The sequence below is a fragment of the Leptonychotes weddellii genome, chromosome 1 (genome assembly GCF_054177405.1).
Source record: "Leptonychotes weddellii isolate Sample4059 chromosome 1, ASM5417740v2, whole genome shotgun sequence".
Lineage (NCBI taxonomy): Eukaryota > Metazoa > Chordata > Mammalia > Carnivora > Phocidae > Leptonychotes > Leptonychotes weddellii.
Window position 1 is genome coordinate 96,974,639 of NC_138369.1, and position 15,321 is coordinate 96,989,959.

Here is a 15,321-nt window from a genome sequence, read left to right on the forward strand (position 1 = left end):
GTTCTTCAGAGTGGCTGCACCAGCTTGCATTCCCACCAACAGTGTAGGAGGCTTCCCCTTTCTCTGCATCCCTGCCAACATCTGTCATTTCCTGACTTGTTAATTTTAGCCATTCTGACTGGTGTGAGGTGGTATCTCATTGAGGTTTTGATTTGGATTTCCCTGATGCCAAGCGATGTTGAGCACTTTTTCATGTGTCTGTTGGCCATTTGGATGTCTTCTTTGGAAAAATATCTGTTCATGTCTTCTGCCCATTTCTTGATTAGATCATTTGTTCTTTGGATGTTGAGTTTGATAAGTTCTTTATAGATTTTGGATACTAGCCCTTTATCTGATATGTCATTTGCAAATATCTTCTCCCATTCTGTCGGTTGTCTTTTGGTTTTGTTGACTGTTGCTTTCTGACTATATCTTAAAAGCTAAAGTTTCAGCCAGTGAGATTCAGAAAAAAAAAGTGAATGAACATAAGACTAAAAACTAAAGAAATTCTGGGTCGTAAAATAATTCTCTTTTTGATTTAGTTTGTGATTGGTCATCAATATCCTTATATATAAAATAGTGCCATCAACATTTAATTGACTAATTAGGGAATAGTTAAAAATACAAATTATTTTCTTAAAAACAAATGGTTTGAGATGCCTGGGTGGCTCAATGGGTTGAGTGTCTGCCTTTGACTCAGGTCATGATCTCAGGGTCCTGGGATCTAGACCCACGTCAGGCTCCTTGCTCAGCAGGGAGCCTGCTTCTCCCTCTGCTTGCTGCTCCCCCTGCTTGTGCTCTCTCTCTCTCTGACAATTAAATAAATAAAATCTTAAAAAAAAAAAAAAGAACGGTTTGTCTTCACTACAATCAACTATTCTGACCATCAACCCCATCCTTTAGCCTAACTATAAGGCAAAGGTTGCACACTGCATACTATGTGTGACTTAATATTATTATATCAGAAATAAAAGGTAGTTGTTTTTCTGTAACCATTCATGTGAAAAGTGCTCATATCTTTCCACCTGTGGATTTTTCCCTCTAATACATCCCACAATTCTGGGTTTGGGGTAGGTGTTCAATAAACATCTGAGAACTGAATAACTAATGAAGAAAATGTAAATCTATTGTGATAGTTGTCATCAGGAACATAATGTGATGGGAAGGGAGGCACGGAGGTGGGAGGCCCATTTGCTCTCATGTCTCTTGCTCATGTTACTGCTAGCAATGGCTGAGTATGGGTCTGAACCTCCAATGCCATCCATTTTCAGTCCTAGTTGATTGGGCAGGTGAGTTGTTACACACTCGTTAGCAGATTCCTACTTCTATGGCCAAGGTGCCATGATACTTCTTTCTAATGAAGGCATTTGCACCCTTGGCTTCAGGAGTCATCAAATAACTCAGACATTGACCAGTCAGAGAATCACATTTCTTTGGTCCAAATGGTAGGTTCAAGAATGGGCAAGTTACCCATTTACAGTTAAGGAATCATTAAAAGGCTCTGTGAAAGAGATTCTCTCTTCTATTGAATCCAAGGTGGTGAGAATGGAAGACTAAGAGTAGCCGCTGCCAGGCTGTGTCCTCAGGAGAGAATCTGTATGGGAGTCAAGGCAACATGCATCTATTTGAGAGACAAGTTGAGAGAAAATAGGTCCTGGTGACATCATTTGTGCCCCATGCATTAGGCTGTGCCTGAGGCCAATATTAGCCTCCAACTTTTCCAAATGAGTCAATTAACTTTTTTGTGCTTAAGCTTTTTTCCCCTCTCAGTCCCTAGAAACAAAAATAGACCTATAAAGCCTTAATCCATTTCTGTAGTTCCACCCGTTTTCTAGATTCAAGGGTCAATCTCACTCCTGAGCAGAGAAAGTAAGTATTCAAAAACCTAACCTGATATCCCACATTTAAGTCAGCCATCTTGCAAGTTCTGAATCTATCCCTTTGTGACAAATCTGTGCTTCTATAGCAGTTCCACTCACTAGGTTTCTGTCCTATCCTTCTTAGAGTTCCTAACATGGTTCCTATTGGGACAATGGCTAGCAGCCAGACTTCTCTGATACCAGGCTTTGACTTTATCTAGAGTATTTCCTCTCCTGGTGAATTTAATTAGGCCTGATTGGACTGGGCCATTACTGATGTGATGAGCTCTGAGGCCTCCCTGGGAGGCTGGCTGCTCCCTGCCTTTCAGCTTTAGAAGTCTGAGTGTGTGCTTAGTCAGGCCAGACAGAATTGTTTGGATCCACTGATGCTAACTCACACCAAGGGATTTCCAAAAGCTAGGTGCATAATCAGGCATGCCAGTTTACTCATCTACAGTGAGGGTCTTTCCTAGGTCAGACTCTTTCACATTATCAGGATATCAGGAACCAGATGACTAACCAGAATGTTCACTGATGGGCACAAAATCAGATAAGAGCAGAGAGAGATCCTGAGGGTTAAGTCATTCAGGCCATGGTGAAACCCAACTAAAATCACAATCCTACCCCATAACCAAATCCCCATCTCTAGTGACTGACTGGAACTTTCCTGTCCATCAGGTTCAGTCTCTATCCATTACACCCTCCCCCTACCAACACACACACAAAACAGTGCTGGGTAATTTTGCTAATTGTGCCATAATAATGACCCCCTACTGAGCAGCCTCCTTTTTGTTGACATATTCTTTAGAGTATGTTTAGGAAGTGGTGTTTACCAAGGCCAATTCATTTGTCCTTTTTCTCTATTATAATCTTATTCTACCCCTGCTCCCTTGAGGTAATAGTTATTACTTCAATTATAGCATTTGGGTATTTCCCAAAACCCTCAGTCTCACCTATACAATTTTTTAGGTTACCCCTACAGACAGCCAATCTTTCCATTATGCGTAGATTTTTGCTAGTTTAACTTTTAGATGACACATCTTTATCCCTGTCAGCGCTGATCAAAGCCCTAGTTTTGAGAGTGGAACACAATCACACAATTCTCAGAGCTTTCCAACAAAGAACTTTGTGCCCAGGTTTACTTTTTCTACTCTGAGTCTTTAGCCAAGAACAACTTGCAGCTAGAGAAGTACACATCTTCCATTATAGGACTACATCTCCAAGCACATTTACCTGTAATTTGCTTAGAAACCACAGATGGTAGCATTGGGAAGTACAACTCATGTTCCTACTAATTGTGAACACAGACAGTGAAAGATCAATGAAAATCAGTATTCCCAGCAACTGATATTTTTAAACCTTGGGTGTGAGCTAAAGTTTGCCAACAACCATGAAAGAACAGGCTGTCTTAACCAATTCCATCCCATTCTTCTTATAACAATTCTAGATGTTCTAGAAAAAAATAGTAGGCAGCTATTAAAGTCTTTGAAGTGTGATTCTAAGTGAAATGTGTAAAATTTTTTTAAAAGTATGTCATTGTTTTTTAATAATGACAGTATACTTTTAAAAATGCAGAAGAATGAAACTGGACCATTTTCTTACACCATACACAAAGATAAACTCAAAATGGATGAAAGACCTAAATGTGAGACAGGAATCCATCAAAATCCTAGAGGAGAACACAGGCAGTAACCTCTTCAACCTCAGATTTAGCAACTTCTTGCTAGACACATCTCCAAAGGCAAGGGAAACAAAGGCAAAAATCAACTATTGGGCCTTCATCAAGATAAAAAGCTTCGGCACAGCAAAGGAAACAGACAAGAAAACTAAAAGGCAACCTACAGAATGGGAGAAGATATTTGCAAATGTTTTATCAGATAAAGGGCTTGTATCCAAAATCTATAAAGTACTTATCAAACTCAACACCCAAACAACAAAAAAGTCCAGTCAAGAAATGGGCAGAAGACATGAACGAACATTTCTCCAAAGAAGACATCAAAACCACAATGAGATACCACCTCATACCCATCAGAATGGCTAAAATGAACTCAGGAAACAACAGATGTTGGTAAGGATGCAGAGAAAGGGGAACCCTCTTACAGTGTTGGTGGGAATGCAAACTGGTGAAGTCACTCTGGAAAACAGTATGGAGGTTCCTCAAAAAGTTAAAAATGGAGCTACCCTCTAACCCAGCAATCGTTCTACTAGGCATTTATACAAAGGATACAAACATAGTGATTTGAAGGAGCACCTGCATCCCGATGTTTATGGCAACAATGTCCACAACAGCCAAAATATGGAAAAAGCCCAGATGTCCATCGACAGATGAATGGATAAAGAAGTGGTATATATATAATGTAATATTACTCAACATCCATCAAAAAGGATGAAATCTTATCATTTACAATGACATGGATGGAACTGGAGGGTATTATGCTAAGCAAAATAAAGCAGTCAGAGAAAGACAAATACTATATTATTTCACTCATATGTAGAATTTAAGAAACAAAACAGATGAACATAGGGGAAGAGAAGGAAAAATAAAATAAGATGAAAATAGAGAGTCAAACCATAAGATGGTGAACTCTAGGAAACAAACTGAAGGTTGCTGGAGGGGATGTGGGGTAATGGGATGATGGGCATTAAGGAGGGCACTTGATGTAATGAGCATTGGGTATTATATGCAACTGGTGAATCAGTAAATCCAACCTCTGAAACTAATAAAACTAAATAAATAATAAAATAAAGTCAAATATAAAATAAAAGTATAACGTCATTATTAAAAAACAAAACAAAACTTTAACACACTCAACTTTTCTATTTTCCTCCCACATATGTCATCTGGATATCTCACAAATGACAGGAGGAGTAAAACATGAAGCAAAGAGCAAATTGTTTGTATAAACACCATGGAATTACCACCAAAGGCTTTCAATCTTTAACTAGTGTCTAGACCATTTCTAGTGTATCAAGAAGCCATGGCACTGATGACAGAAACAGGATATGAATGAGGGCCTGGGAGGCCAAGAAGAGGCTAGAAAGACACAGGTCCCATGGACCTAACAGCTACCATACGACCTCCTTCTAATGGCCGAACTTCACTCTTAAGTGAAGAAAAAGGAGTTGCTAACACAGTAGATCTCAGGCCCATTAATTTATGTTATCTTTAGGATTATTTAGATCACAGGAATGTTAATGGTACACACGCAGAGAAAGTCCAATGATCACTTGTACAAATAAACCACGTTAATAGCAGCTGTTAATGCTGGAGCTTATGATGGCCCTTGCCTCTCAGTGCAGATGTGAGCCTGTTGATATGCATATCATCTTACACACAATTCGGTGCCCAGTACTCAGGGAACACATTCAGTGAGGTACAGGGTAGATTAAAAAAAACAAAAAAAACAAAAAAACTTGCTCAGGGGGACAGTTATTTTTAGTTATAGAAACAGAACAAAAGATCTTTGTTCTATGGATGCCAAGAATTATATTTCTTAACTAGATTAGCACCAATTTGAGCTTTTGGTGGAGGTTTTCCTTTTGAAAACATGGGCTTTGGGAACATTTCCCAGAGGTTTGAAATTGAAAAGTATAAAGCGAAGTGAAAGATATCTATCTGAGATGATAGCAACTAAAAAGCTCTTTGGTTCTTGGGCTTTGAATTCAACTAAAAGCCGTAAAAGAGTAATCTCAAGAAATATTAAGTGTCATTTATTAAAATCACTGTTTTATGGCTTTTCACCCTGCATCACTGATCAGATAATCAAGCAAATTTTGGATTTATATATAAAATGCTTGGTTCTTAGCAGCATGGGTATATATATAATCTAAATGGCACATACACCTAAATTTTCCCAGTGTATTTTCAGACAGGTAATAAGAGAGTGGGTCTCAGTAACCTGGGCGGTTGTGTCCCAGTCTCCTCCCATTTTTTTGCCGTTGTCTTGTGTGGCATTAACTGACGAATAAGTACTGGGAGCCATTCTAGAGAGAAACATAGCTGTTCTGCAGAATCCAGAGGGCAGCCACATCTCCTGATCTATTCAATCCTCATTCATTCATTCATTCAATAAATATTATTTTGAGCACTTACTGTGTGCTATTCACTATTCTAGGTGCTGGGACTACATCAATAAAACAGAGCTTCTATTTTGGGGAGGGGGAAACAAGCAATGAACAATGGCTAAAATAAATAATGAAGTGAATAGCTTGTTAGAAAGCACTGAGTGCTATTTTAGAGTTTTCTACAGATGATGATAATGCCAACCAGAATTAATACTCATGCAGCATTTCCTGTGTCCCAAATATTTTACGTCTATTATCTAATGACGATGTAATCCTCACAACAAACTCATGAGACAGCTGCAGCATTTTACAGATGAGGAAATCAAGGCACAGAAAGATAAAATTGCCCAAGATCACACTGCAAGTAAATGGTAGAGCTGGGATTGCCTACTGAATAAAATTCTGGATCAAGATAACCAATTCTGCCTCTAAGAGCTGCAAAGGAAATGCTCTCAAAAATGCCCAAGGCACTTCGCATGCAAGGCCAGCCCGGGACAGACTTTGAATCTTATATAGCACTAACTGAAGAGGAAATAAGAAAATTGAAGTGTAGAATCAAGGTGAATGGAGAGTTGGTCCATCTACAAAAAAAGAAAAATAATTACTTTCTGATGACTTGCCAAGCTCTCATTTATATAAGACCAAGAGCATTTGACTCGAAGGCCCTCAAGCTCCGAAGCTCTTTGCTAATCTACCTCTCAGCATCTCCTACAGGAGTCAGAATTTTAGACTGGAAGGTGAGCTGAGAGATCATCTGGTTCATCCTCTGCTTTATAAAGGACAGGTTGTGAGACTTGTTTAAGGACATGGGGTAAGTTTGTAAAAACATGTCACCCAAGGCAAAAGAAACCAGAACTCACAAGTACATGTGAGTACTGGTACTGATTTTGGACTGAGGAATGGTTGGAAGGTGAATACTGGAATTTTAAAAACTGCTTTAAGGTCAATGTGGCAAGTTCATAAATGTAGGGGGTCAAGAAAAGAAATAATTAAATATATAATTACTAATTAAAAGTGGAAAAGGAAGGAGTCACCTGAAGTAGGTTTGGAGTGTAGGTTAAAAAAGCAATGTGGGGGAAAAAAGACAGAAGGTTTCTATGTGTGTGAAAATATTTAGCTTGAAATGATAGTGAAATGGCCAGAAAAAAAAAATTTTGAGTTAAAGTGGCCAAGGATGTGGGAAGAACTGGTAGGTCCACACCTGATAGTGTGATTCTGGCATCGCTTATCTGGGGATGTAGATGGGCGGAGAAGGAATCACTCTTTCTTTGTTGTTTTGTTGTTTTGGGGGTTTTGTGCAAGCTCAAATGCTAAGCAGTTGGCTTTAAAGTTTTTAAAAAAAATCTACGGTTTTATTTTACTGAAAAAACAGAACCGAATATGAGTCATCTGGATTTCTACATGGTTCCCACAAGATCCTAAATTATATGTAATACAAAATCGTGTTTTCAATATTTACCACAGCCCAAAAATTCTCCCTTAAAATTTGATCAAAGCTACACAGCAAAGTTGCAACCACAGCTTTGCCTTTGGATCCTGGGGCTGACTTTCTGGAATCACATCCCCAAGGGTGGCCTGCACAGATCACTGAACTTTGCCAAAAAGCAAGTTTGCCTTTAGGGCTCCCTGCCTTCCATTTAATACCTTCTGCCTCCTCCAAGGGTGCACAGTGAAGAGCCTGTGTCCACACTGGCCCTTCAGGCTGGAGCCGCCCCCCCCCCTTTTTTAAAGATTTTATTTATTTGACAGAGAGAGACACAGCAAGAGAGGGAACACAAGCAGGGGGAGTGGGAGAGGGAGAAGCAGGCTTCCTGCGGATCAGGGAGCCTGATGCCAGCCTCCATGTGGGGCTCCATGCGGGGCTCCATGCAGGATTTGATCCCAGGACCCTGGGATCATGACCTGAGCCGAAGGCAGGTGCTTAACGACTGAGTCATCCAGGCGCCCCTGGAGTTGCCCCTTTCTGTGACTCACTTGTCCTTGTCAACCAAGAGGCTTATCCTGTAACCCCGTTCTCTGTCCCTTCCTAAAATATCAGTGCCTGTGCTTAGGGCCCTGCTCTCAATAGTCTTACACATTCATTTCCTTGGAGTCATTGATCAGCATCAAGTTTAGTGTTTTTATTTGCTCCCCACCTCCAACCCTCGCCCCTTTTTAAAAATTTATTTTATTGTTATGTTAGTCACCATACAGTACTTCATTAGTTTTTGTTTTTGTTTTTTTTTTAAGATTTTTATTTATTTATTTGACAGAGAGAGACACAGCGAGAGAAGGAACACAAGCAGGGGGAGTGGGAGAGGGAGAAGCAGGCTTCCTGATGAGCAGGGAGCCCGATGCGGGGCTTGATCCCAGGACCCTGGGATCATGACCTGAACCAAAGGCAGACGCTTAACGACTGAGCCACCCAGGCACCCCATTTCATTAGTTTTTGATGTAGTGTTTCATGACTCATTATTTGCAGATAACACCCAGTGCTCCAACCCCCTTTTTAAGTAGGAGACCTAATGCCTTCGCCCAGAATGAAACATCCCCTTTATTTTTAAATTTGGAGAAGTTTGAAGGGCAGCCTGCTTAAAATTCTTTGACCTTGATCTCAGTTCACAAATCTGGACTTTTGCACAAGCTTGGAACGTTTTGTCTGCTTGAAATATCCTCTCGCTTCACCTTTCCTACCTGGTGAAATTGCCACTCTTTTCTCATAACCCTTTCAAATGTGGTCTCCATCCAGAAAGACTTCCTGACTCTCTAGAACTCTGCTGACACAGGAGCCACGACCCATGGGAAGTAACTGAGCACCTGAAACGTGACCACTCCAAAGTAACATGTGCTAAAACACACACCAGATTTATAGGAGTTGGTATACAACAGAAGTAAAATATCTCATTAATTTTTTATATTCATTATGTGTTGCAATAATAATATTTTGGATATACTGGGTTAAGGAAAATATGTTATCAAATGAATTTCATCTGTTCCTTTTTTCTTCTTTTTAATGTGGCTACTAGAAAATTTGAAATTACGTATGTGGCTTCTGTTTGTAGCTTATTGTCCATTTCTATTGCATAGTGCCACTCTAGAGTCCAGACTCAAAAATGGTTTTGAAATCACAGTGGGAGCTAGAGAGTATGGATGATTTGTGAATTTCTGTCTGAATGTCTGTGGAATGGCACTTTGGAGTAAGATAATCTATGTTTCTGATGAATGTCAATAACATTTAAGATAATCAGCGAAGAACAGGTGTATTAGGTCTTTGTTTTGTATATCCATGCAGCATTAATCTTTCACTAATTTTTCTGAAATCCCCATTTCCTCCCCTCCTATCCCTAACCCTGGGGACAAAGGAAAAACAGTGTGACAGGGTGTGTAGAGTCTTTTGTTCAGTAGAGCAGTGTCTGGTCTAGACAGACAAAATGGAACATGGTCCACTTAAGTATAGATAACTGTGAAGAGGAGGGGGAGGGAGTTGGGGGAGAGAGAGGAGAACAAAGAGGAGGACGAGGAGGAAGAAGAAAAGAGGCTAATATTAGATGTCACACACAGTGCAACACTCCCACATAACCAGAATTTCCTGAGCTGTGCTCAGAAACCATTGTTTTGGGGGTTAGGGAGGGGAAAGGAAGTTTCATGGGCACATCAGAATCAAAAGTACTGTACTAAACAAAATTAACCAGCTTTCTTAATTGCAGGACTTTTCAGAGCCTTTAATATGCTATGAAACATATGATAACCCAAAAGGGAAAAATGAATTCAGTATTTCCAAACTTATTTGACCACAGAATTACCTTTTGAGAAACACCTATCAACATCACCAACATTTACTGGTTGGTAAAATTTGTCCTAAACAATGTCATTTCATCTGTATTTTATAGGCAAGAAACTGTGGCTTGGGAAGTTAAGTGACTTCCCTACCATTTCAATCTTACATAATTGGTTTGTGGCTGAGCCCAAATTCCAAATTCATGTTTACACCAGAAGAAGGAATTTTTTTTTTTTTTTGAAGTAGGCCCCATGCCCAACATGGGGCTCGAACTCATGACCCTGAGATCAAGAGTCGCATGTTCTACTGACTGAGCCAGCCAGGCAGTTAGAATAGGCAAATATTATTATCATGGCAAATTCACAATGCATATAGAAGTACATGTAAAAATGACTTAGTCACTTCTCTCCACATATTCCAAGCTCATGGTCCCTCAGTTCAGACTCCACCCCCTCTTTGGTCTCCTTGGATAAAAGAAGTCTTTTTTTCTGAATTTTCCAGTATTCATCATTTGGATCTTGGCATACATTAATGTTAGGTTTTGATATGCACATGTCTTATCTCTCTAAATAGATTGGAGCTTGCTGCGGTATTACTTTGAATTCCCCACAGTGTGTCTTGCAGACAATTGAGGCTCTCTAGAGCCTTGTGGGGCTCAGCTATTGATGGTTTGTGGTATCTTTTTACAGAATCTAAAGGCTAGAGAAACATTAGCTCTTGGTTCAGAGACACCATGTGTTCACCGAAGTTGCAAACCAGTATCAAATAGCATGATGATGAACAATGACATACCTGTAAAATGCAACTCATGATATCAGAAGCAATTTTTCCATGGGGAGTGTCTTCATCTTTCCCAGAGGGTCTCAGGTTGTGCTCCAGGCAGGAATCCCAGAGCCCCACAAGGGCCTTGGCATGTTTTTCAATTGACTCCGTCTCTCTGATGGCTGTCGTGATTCGCGTGATACAGATTTCAACCACAGCTTGGTCATTGTTATTGGTCTGGTAATCCTAGTTGAAAGAAAACCTTCATGTTAAATAACACTCTGGAAAGTTATCTTTCAAAGGACTGACAACATATCAACTTATTCACTTAGCAAATGGGTATGCTATACCGTATGCTAAGGGGTGAGGTTGAAAGCCCCAATACGATGAGGGCCTTCTTCCTTGGAGATGAGAATCTGGTGGACAAGGTGATATGCAAATGTGCTGAAACAGCAGGTTCCTGCTGTCACAGATCCACAGCCAGGGAGCAGGGAGAGTCCAAAGGAGCTTAATTATTCACTTGCCAAGTGGGTTTAATTTTCAGACTGTTTCGGCTTCTAAGTCCGTTACAGGTCAGGGTTGACTTTTTTCCTCTGACGTTTCAGTGATTTTTGTGAAATGTTTCAAATCATCCTCCAATTTCCCCTCATAAACATTCCTTCTCTTTCTCTACACAACAGAACACATCATCTCAGCTCTCTCTTTTCAGTTCAAATAACTACCAAATCCACGTTAGCTTTCCCCAACCAAATTTCCCTTCATTCAACTATTTAATTCTCCCTCAAATATCTAATCATCTTTACTGGGAGGTAATATGACCCTCCAGAACATCTAAATGTGAAAAATAGGCCCATCACTTTAATTTGGAAAATTGGTCGGTCCATGGCCTGGCAGACTGACAAAAATGAAAATATAATCAAGCAGTGAAGCAATCTGATCCTTACACCATCATGTACTGTTAGAGATGGGAAGTGATGGGGCTTCTCTGTCCTACTGAAAGCTCCAGCCTAACTATCTGGTTTAGCTATTGTATCTAATTCTGCAGTAAACATCTTATGCATGAAGCCCCCTCCATACTTAGATTTTTTATGGTCTAGATTCTCCGGAAGTGGAAATTTCTGAGATAAAGGACAGGAACATCTTTAAGACTCATGATACATACTGCCAAACTACTTTCCAGAAAGGTCTTACTGATGTATATATATTCCCATCAGCTGGGTGAAAACATGATTTCCCCATTGCCTTTGCAAGCACAGAGTATTGTTAATTTGTGCTAATTTGATCAGTGAAAAACAGTTATCTCATTGCTGTTTTACTTGGAATTTCCTTGATCAGAAGTGAGGTTGAGTATTTTCACATGCTTATTGGCCATTTGTATTTCTTCCTTTGGGAATTGCCCACTGTATCCTGTGTCAGTTTTTCCCGAGAAGACGTCAAGTTTTGGGATCCTCCTTTGATATCTTTTTCTACCAAGGATATTAAGTTAATACTTGGCATATTGATTGTGAATATGTCTCCATGTTTCATCATTTTTAGTTTCTTTGCTGTTATCTATTGACGTGCTAAGTTTTTAAAGAGTCAAATCTGTCAACCTTTTGGGATTTCATTGTTTGTTCTTTTTTAAACTGGAAATTTGAGTTATTTTTTTGAAAAAGTAATATATGAACACGGTACAAAAAAACAAAAGATATAAAGGAAGGTTCACAGTGAAAAGTTAGTCTCCCTCTCACCCCTGTTCCCTGCCCTGGGAAAACCATGTTCACAGCTTCTATGTATTGGGCATAGAGACTCTAAGCACGCAAATAACCCCCTATATGTACTCCTTGCTTTCCTGTGATTCATTTAATGGCTTTGTTTTTTAACTTCAAACTTTCCTCATCCAAAGGTTTAATAAAAATTCTCTTGCATTTTTTCTAGATTAGAAAAAGAAAACTTAAAACATTTAACATATGGTACTTTAGAAATTAATCTTTTAACTATTCATTTAGCTCTTGAATCTATCTGCTGTGTATAGAAGTAAAGATGAACATTTTCTACTAAATAGCTAATCAATTTTCCCACCATCATTTATTGAATAATTCCGTTCCTAGTTATTGTTTCATACACATCAGTTTGTATTTCAGAGTTGTCTTTTCTGTTTGCTTGTCCCATTTTCCAATTCTTTTACAATACTAATTTTGCCATTTTCTTCATGTAAACCCCACAGAGTTTTAAAGAGGTTTCCCAGTGTACTTTATGTCTCTGTTGTGGATGTTAACAAAATCTGTATTTTTTCCTCATTAGAACTTTTAATTAGTTATTGCTGATTAAGTCAAACTGCATTTTTTTAATTCATTTTGTACCCAGCTGTTTAGCTCAATTCTTGACTATGATATTTTTTCAGATCATTTTCTTGGATGTTCTGGTAATATTTCTGTATTGGATCCATACCTTTTATGTATTCCATGGCTTATTGTGTTGGCTAGAATTTCCTAAGCTATTTTACATAAAAGTGATAAAAGCAAGAATACTGGTTTAGTTCTTGGTTTTAGTTCTTGACTTTTGATTTAAAATTTTATGGTCAAAAGCTAGAAAATGCTGTAAATATTTTAAAATCATATAGGATGCATCACTTTCTTCCTATTGTCAAAGTTTATATATTTGTTTTAATTTTTAACTGTCTTATTAGCATCTACGGAGATAACCAAGCATGTTTTCTTAGCCAGCATACATATGTGAGTGTTATGTAAACGTATAATATGAAATTTCCAGATATTAATCCATCCCCCACATTCCTTGAATGAACACCACTTGGTTGGCAGACAGTTTTAGAATATTTTCTTTTACATTCCTCCTTTGTTTGTGACTGTATTCTTTATTTTACTGCATCAGAATTATTACTTATGCCAGAACAGAATCCTGCTATGCAGTAAATAGGTTCTTATGGAGCCAAGTCATAGAGACAAAACAGAATATGAATGAGCAAAAAAATGATTCTAACTTTTCAAAAAAAAAAAATCTCTGCAGCAATAGAAAAGCCAAAGCCATTCTCAGGGTGAAAAATAACAGAGAATACTCTTGGGCTAAAATCACTTATCTTTGGTCACAATTGCCCTTGTAAATAGAAGTTACTTTTAATGGCATTATCTTCAAATATCAAGCAGCATCATGTGTAATGAAGAGTATTTTATGTAATAGAGAGAATACATACATAAGGATAGATAGAAAAGAGAACCAATGCCATTGACAAAAGGAAGACTATATTCCAAGTGACATGAGCCAAGGCTTTATTATAACCACCCTAATGTGATCCAATAGGTGAACAAATGGAATAATCTTGGTGTGAGGAATAAGAGCTATGCATTACCCAACAGCATAAGCTCCCATTCACCAAGGTGATCTTATTAATATTGCTATTACCTAAACATGCAACTTGCTAGCAACAGAGGTCAATGCTGAACCCCCAGAATGGCACTATCCCATAAGAACACCAATCAATCATTTGGTGCAAGTTATTTACATAAGACCTTTTCCACCTTGGAAGGGACATCAGTTACATTGAGTGGGATTTACATGTGATCCAGGTTTGGGTTTGACTTTCTTGCCCACAGGGCCTAAGCCTGAGACACTATTTGAAGGATCACAGAGTATTTGGTGTGCTGACACAAGATCCCACATAACATTGCCTCAGACTACAGAACCACTTTATAGCAAAGGAGATAGAGCCGTGGGCACCTGATCAGGGATGTATTAGTCCTATCACATATGATAACATCTCTTTCCCCTGCCCTGACACTGCTGGACTAATAGTTCAATGGAGCAGGTCTTCAAAGAAGCAACTCAGCCTAATATCTTATGAGGATGAGGAACAATCCTCTAAAAGGCAATATACATACTAAAACAATGACTATTACATGGTGTTGAATTCCCTATGGGTAGAATACTGAACCACCTGTGAACTCAGTCACTTCGAGCTCCTGTATCAAAAAACCAGAAAAAAAAAAAAATGGAGTCCCATCTTGGCAAAGGTAATTGACCACATCATCAGGAAAAGGTGGGGCTGCTATTAAGTAATGGGAGCATCTCTAGGCATTCCCCTGAGCAATTTTGGTGGTAAATGGACAAGGGAGCCATCACAGTCTGAGAGAGGCATATGAGTCACCGAACTAGGAAGCAACTTAAATCAGCAGAGATGCCAGCTGAAGGTGTAAGAATTAGAATAGGTGGTAGAGGAGAGACACTGTATTAGCTTTCTTGTTGCTGCTCTAACTTATTACCACATGCTCAGCGGCTCAAGAATTTGTGTTGATAAATTTATTTACCTACAGTTCCAGAGGTCAAAAGTTGAAACTTAGTCTCACTGGGCAAAACTCAAGGTGTCAGCAGGGCTGGTTCCTCTGGAGGCTCTGAGGGGAGAATACATTTCCACATCTTTTTAGCTTCTAGAGGTTCCCTGCTTTCCTTGGCTCATGACCTCCATGAGCCTCCATCTTCAAAGTGCATCACTCAAATCTGCACTTCCATTAGCCCACCTCCTTCTTCTTCAAAGAAGGCCCTTGACCTTCTTGCTCCCCTATAATTATATTGGGCCCACCCAGATAATATAGGATAATCTCCCCATCTCAAGATCCTTCACTGTATTATATCTGAAAAATCCCTTTTGCTATGCAAAATAAAATTTACAGGTAGATGTCTTTGGGGGGGCATTATCCAGCCTACCACAGAGTACCAATTGCAGCCTTGATAGCAATTGGTATGGTAGAGATGATAGATCCTCTCACTAACCTTGTAAATTTTGTTAGGAAAAGCATTTCAGAGAAGCTGTTTCCATACAGAATGAAATTATTATACAAAGCAGGTAGATCTGAATGGTGAGAGGGGTAGACTATAGTAGATACTATGGTACATTGCCCATAGACC

The 15,321-nt window shown here is 39.1% G+C and overlaps 1 protein-coding gene across 1 annotated transcript in view; it reads right to left on the reverse strand.

Annotated features, from left to right (window-relative positions):
- Positions 1-15,321, reverse strand: part of VEPH1 (ventricular zone expressed PH domain containing 1) — a 208,579-nt gene that overhangs the window by 175,558 nt on the left and 17,700 nt on the right. Inside the window, exon 3 of the mRNA XM_081828481.1 lies at positions 10,453-10,668. Within this exon, the coding sequence (XP_081684607.1) occupies positions 10,453-10,668 (216 nt within the window). The remainder of the gene's footprint in view (positions 1-10,452; positions 10,669-15,321) is intronic.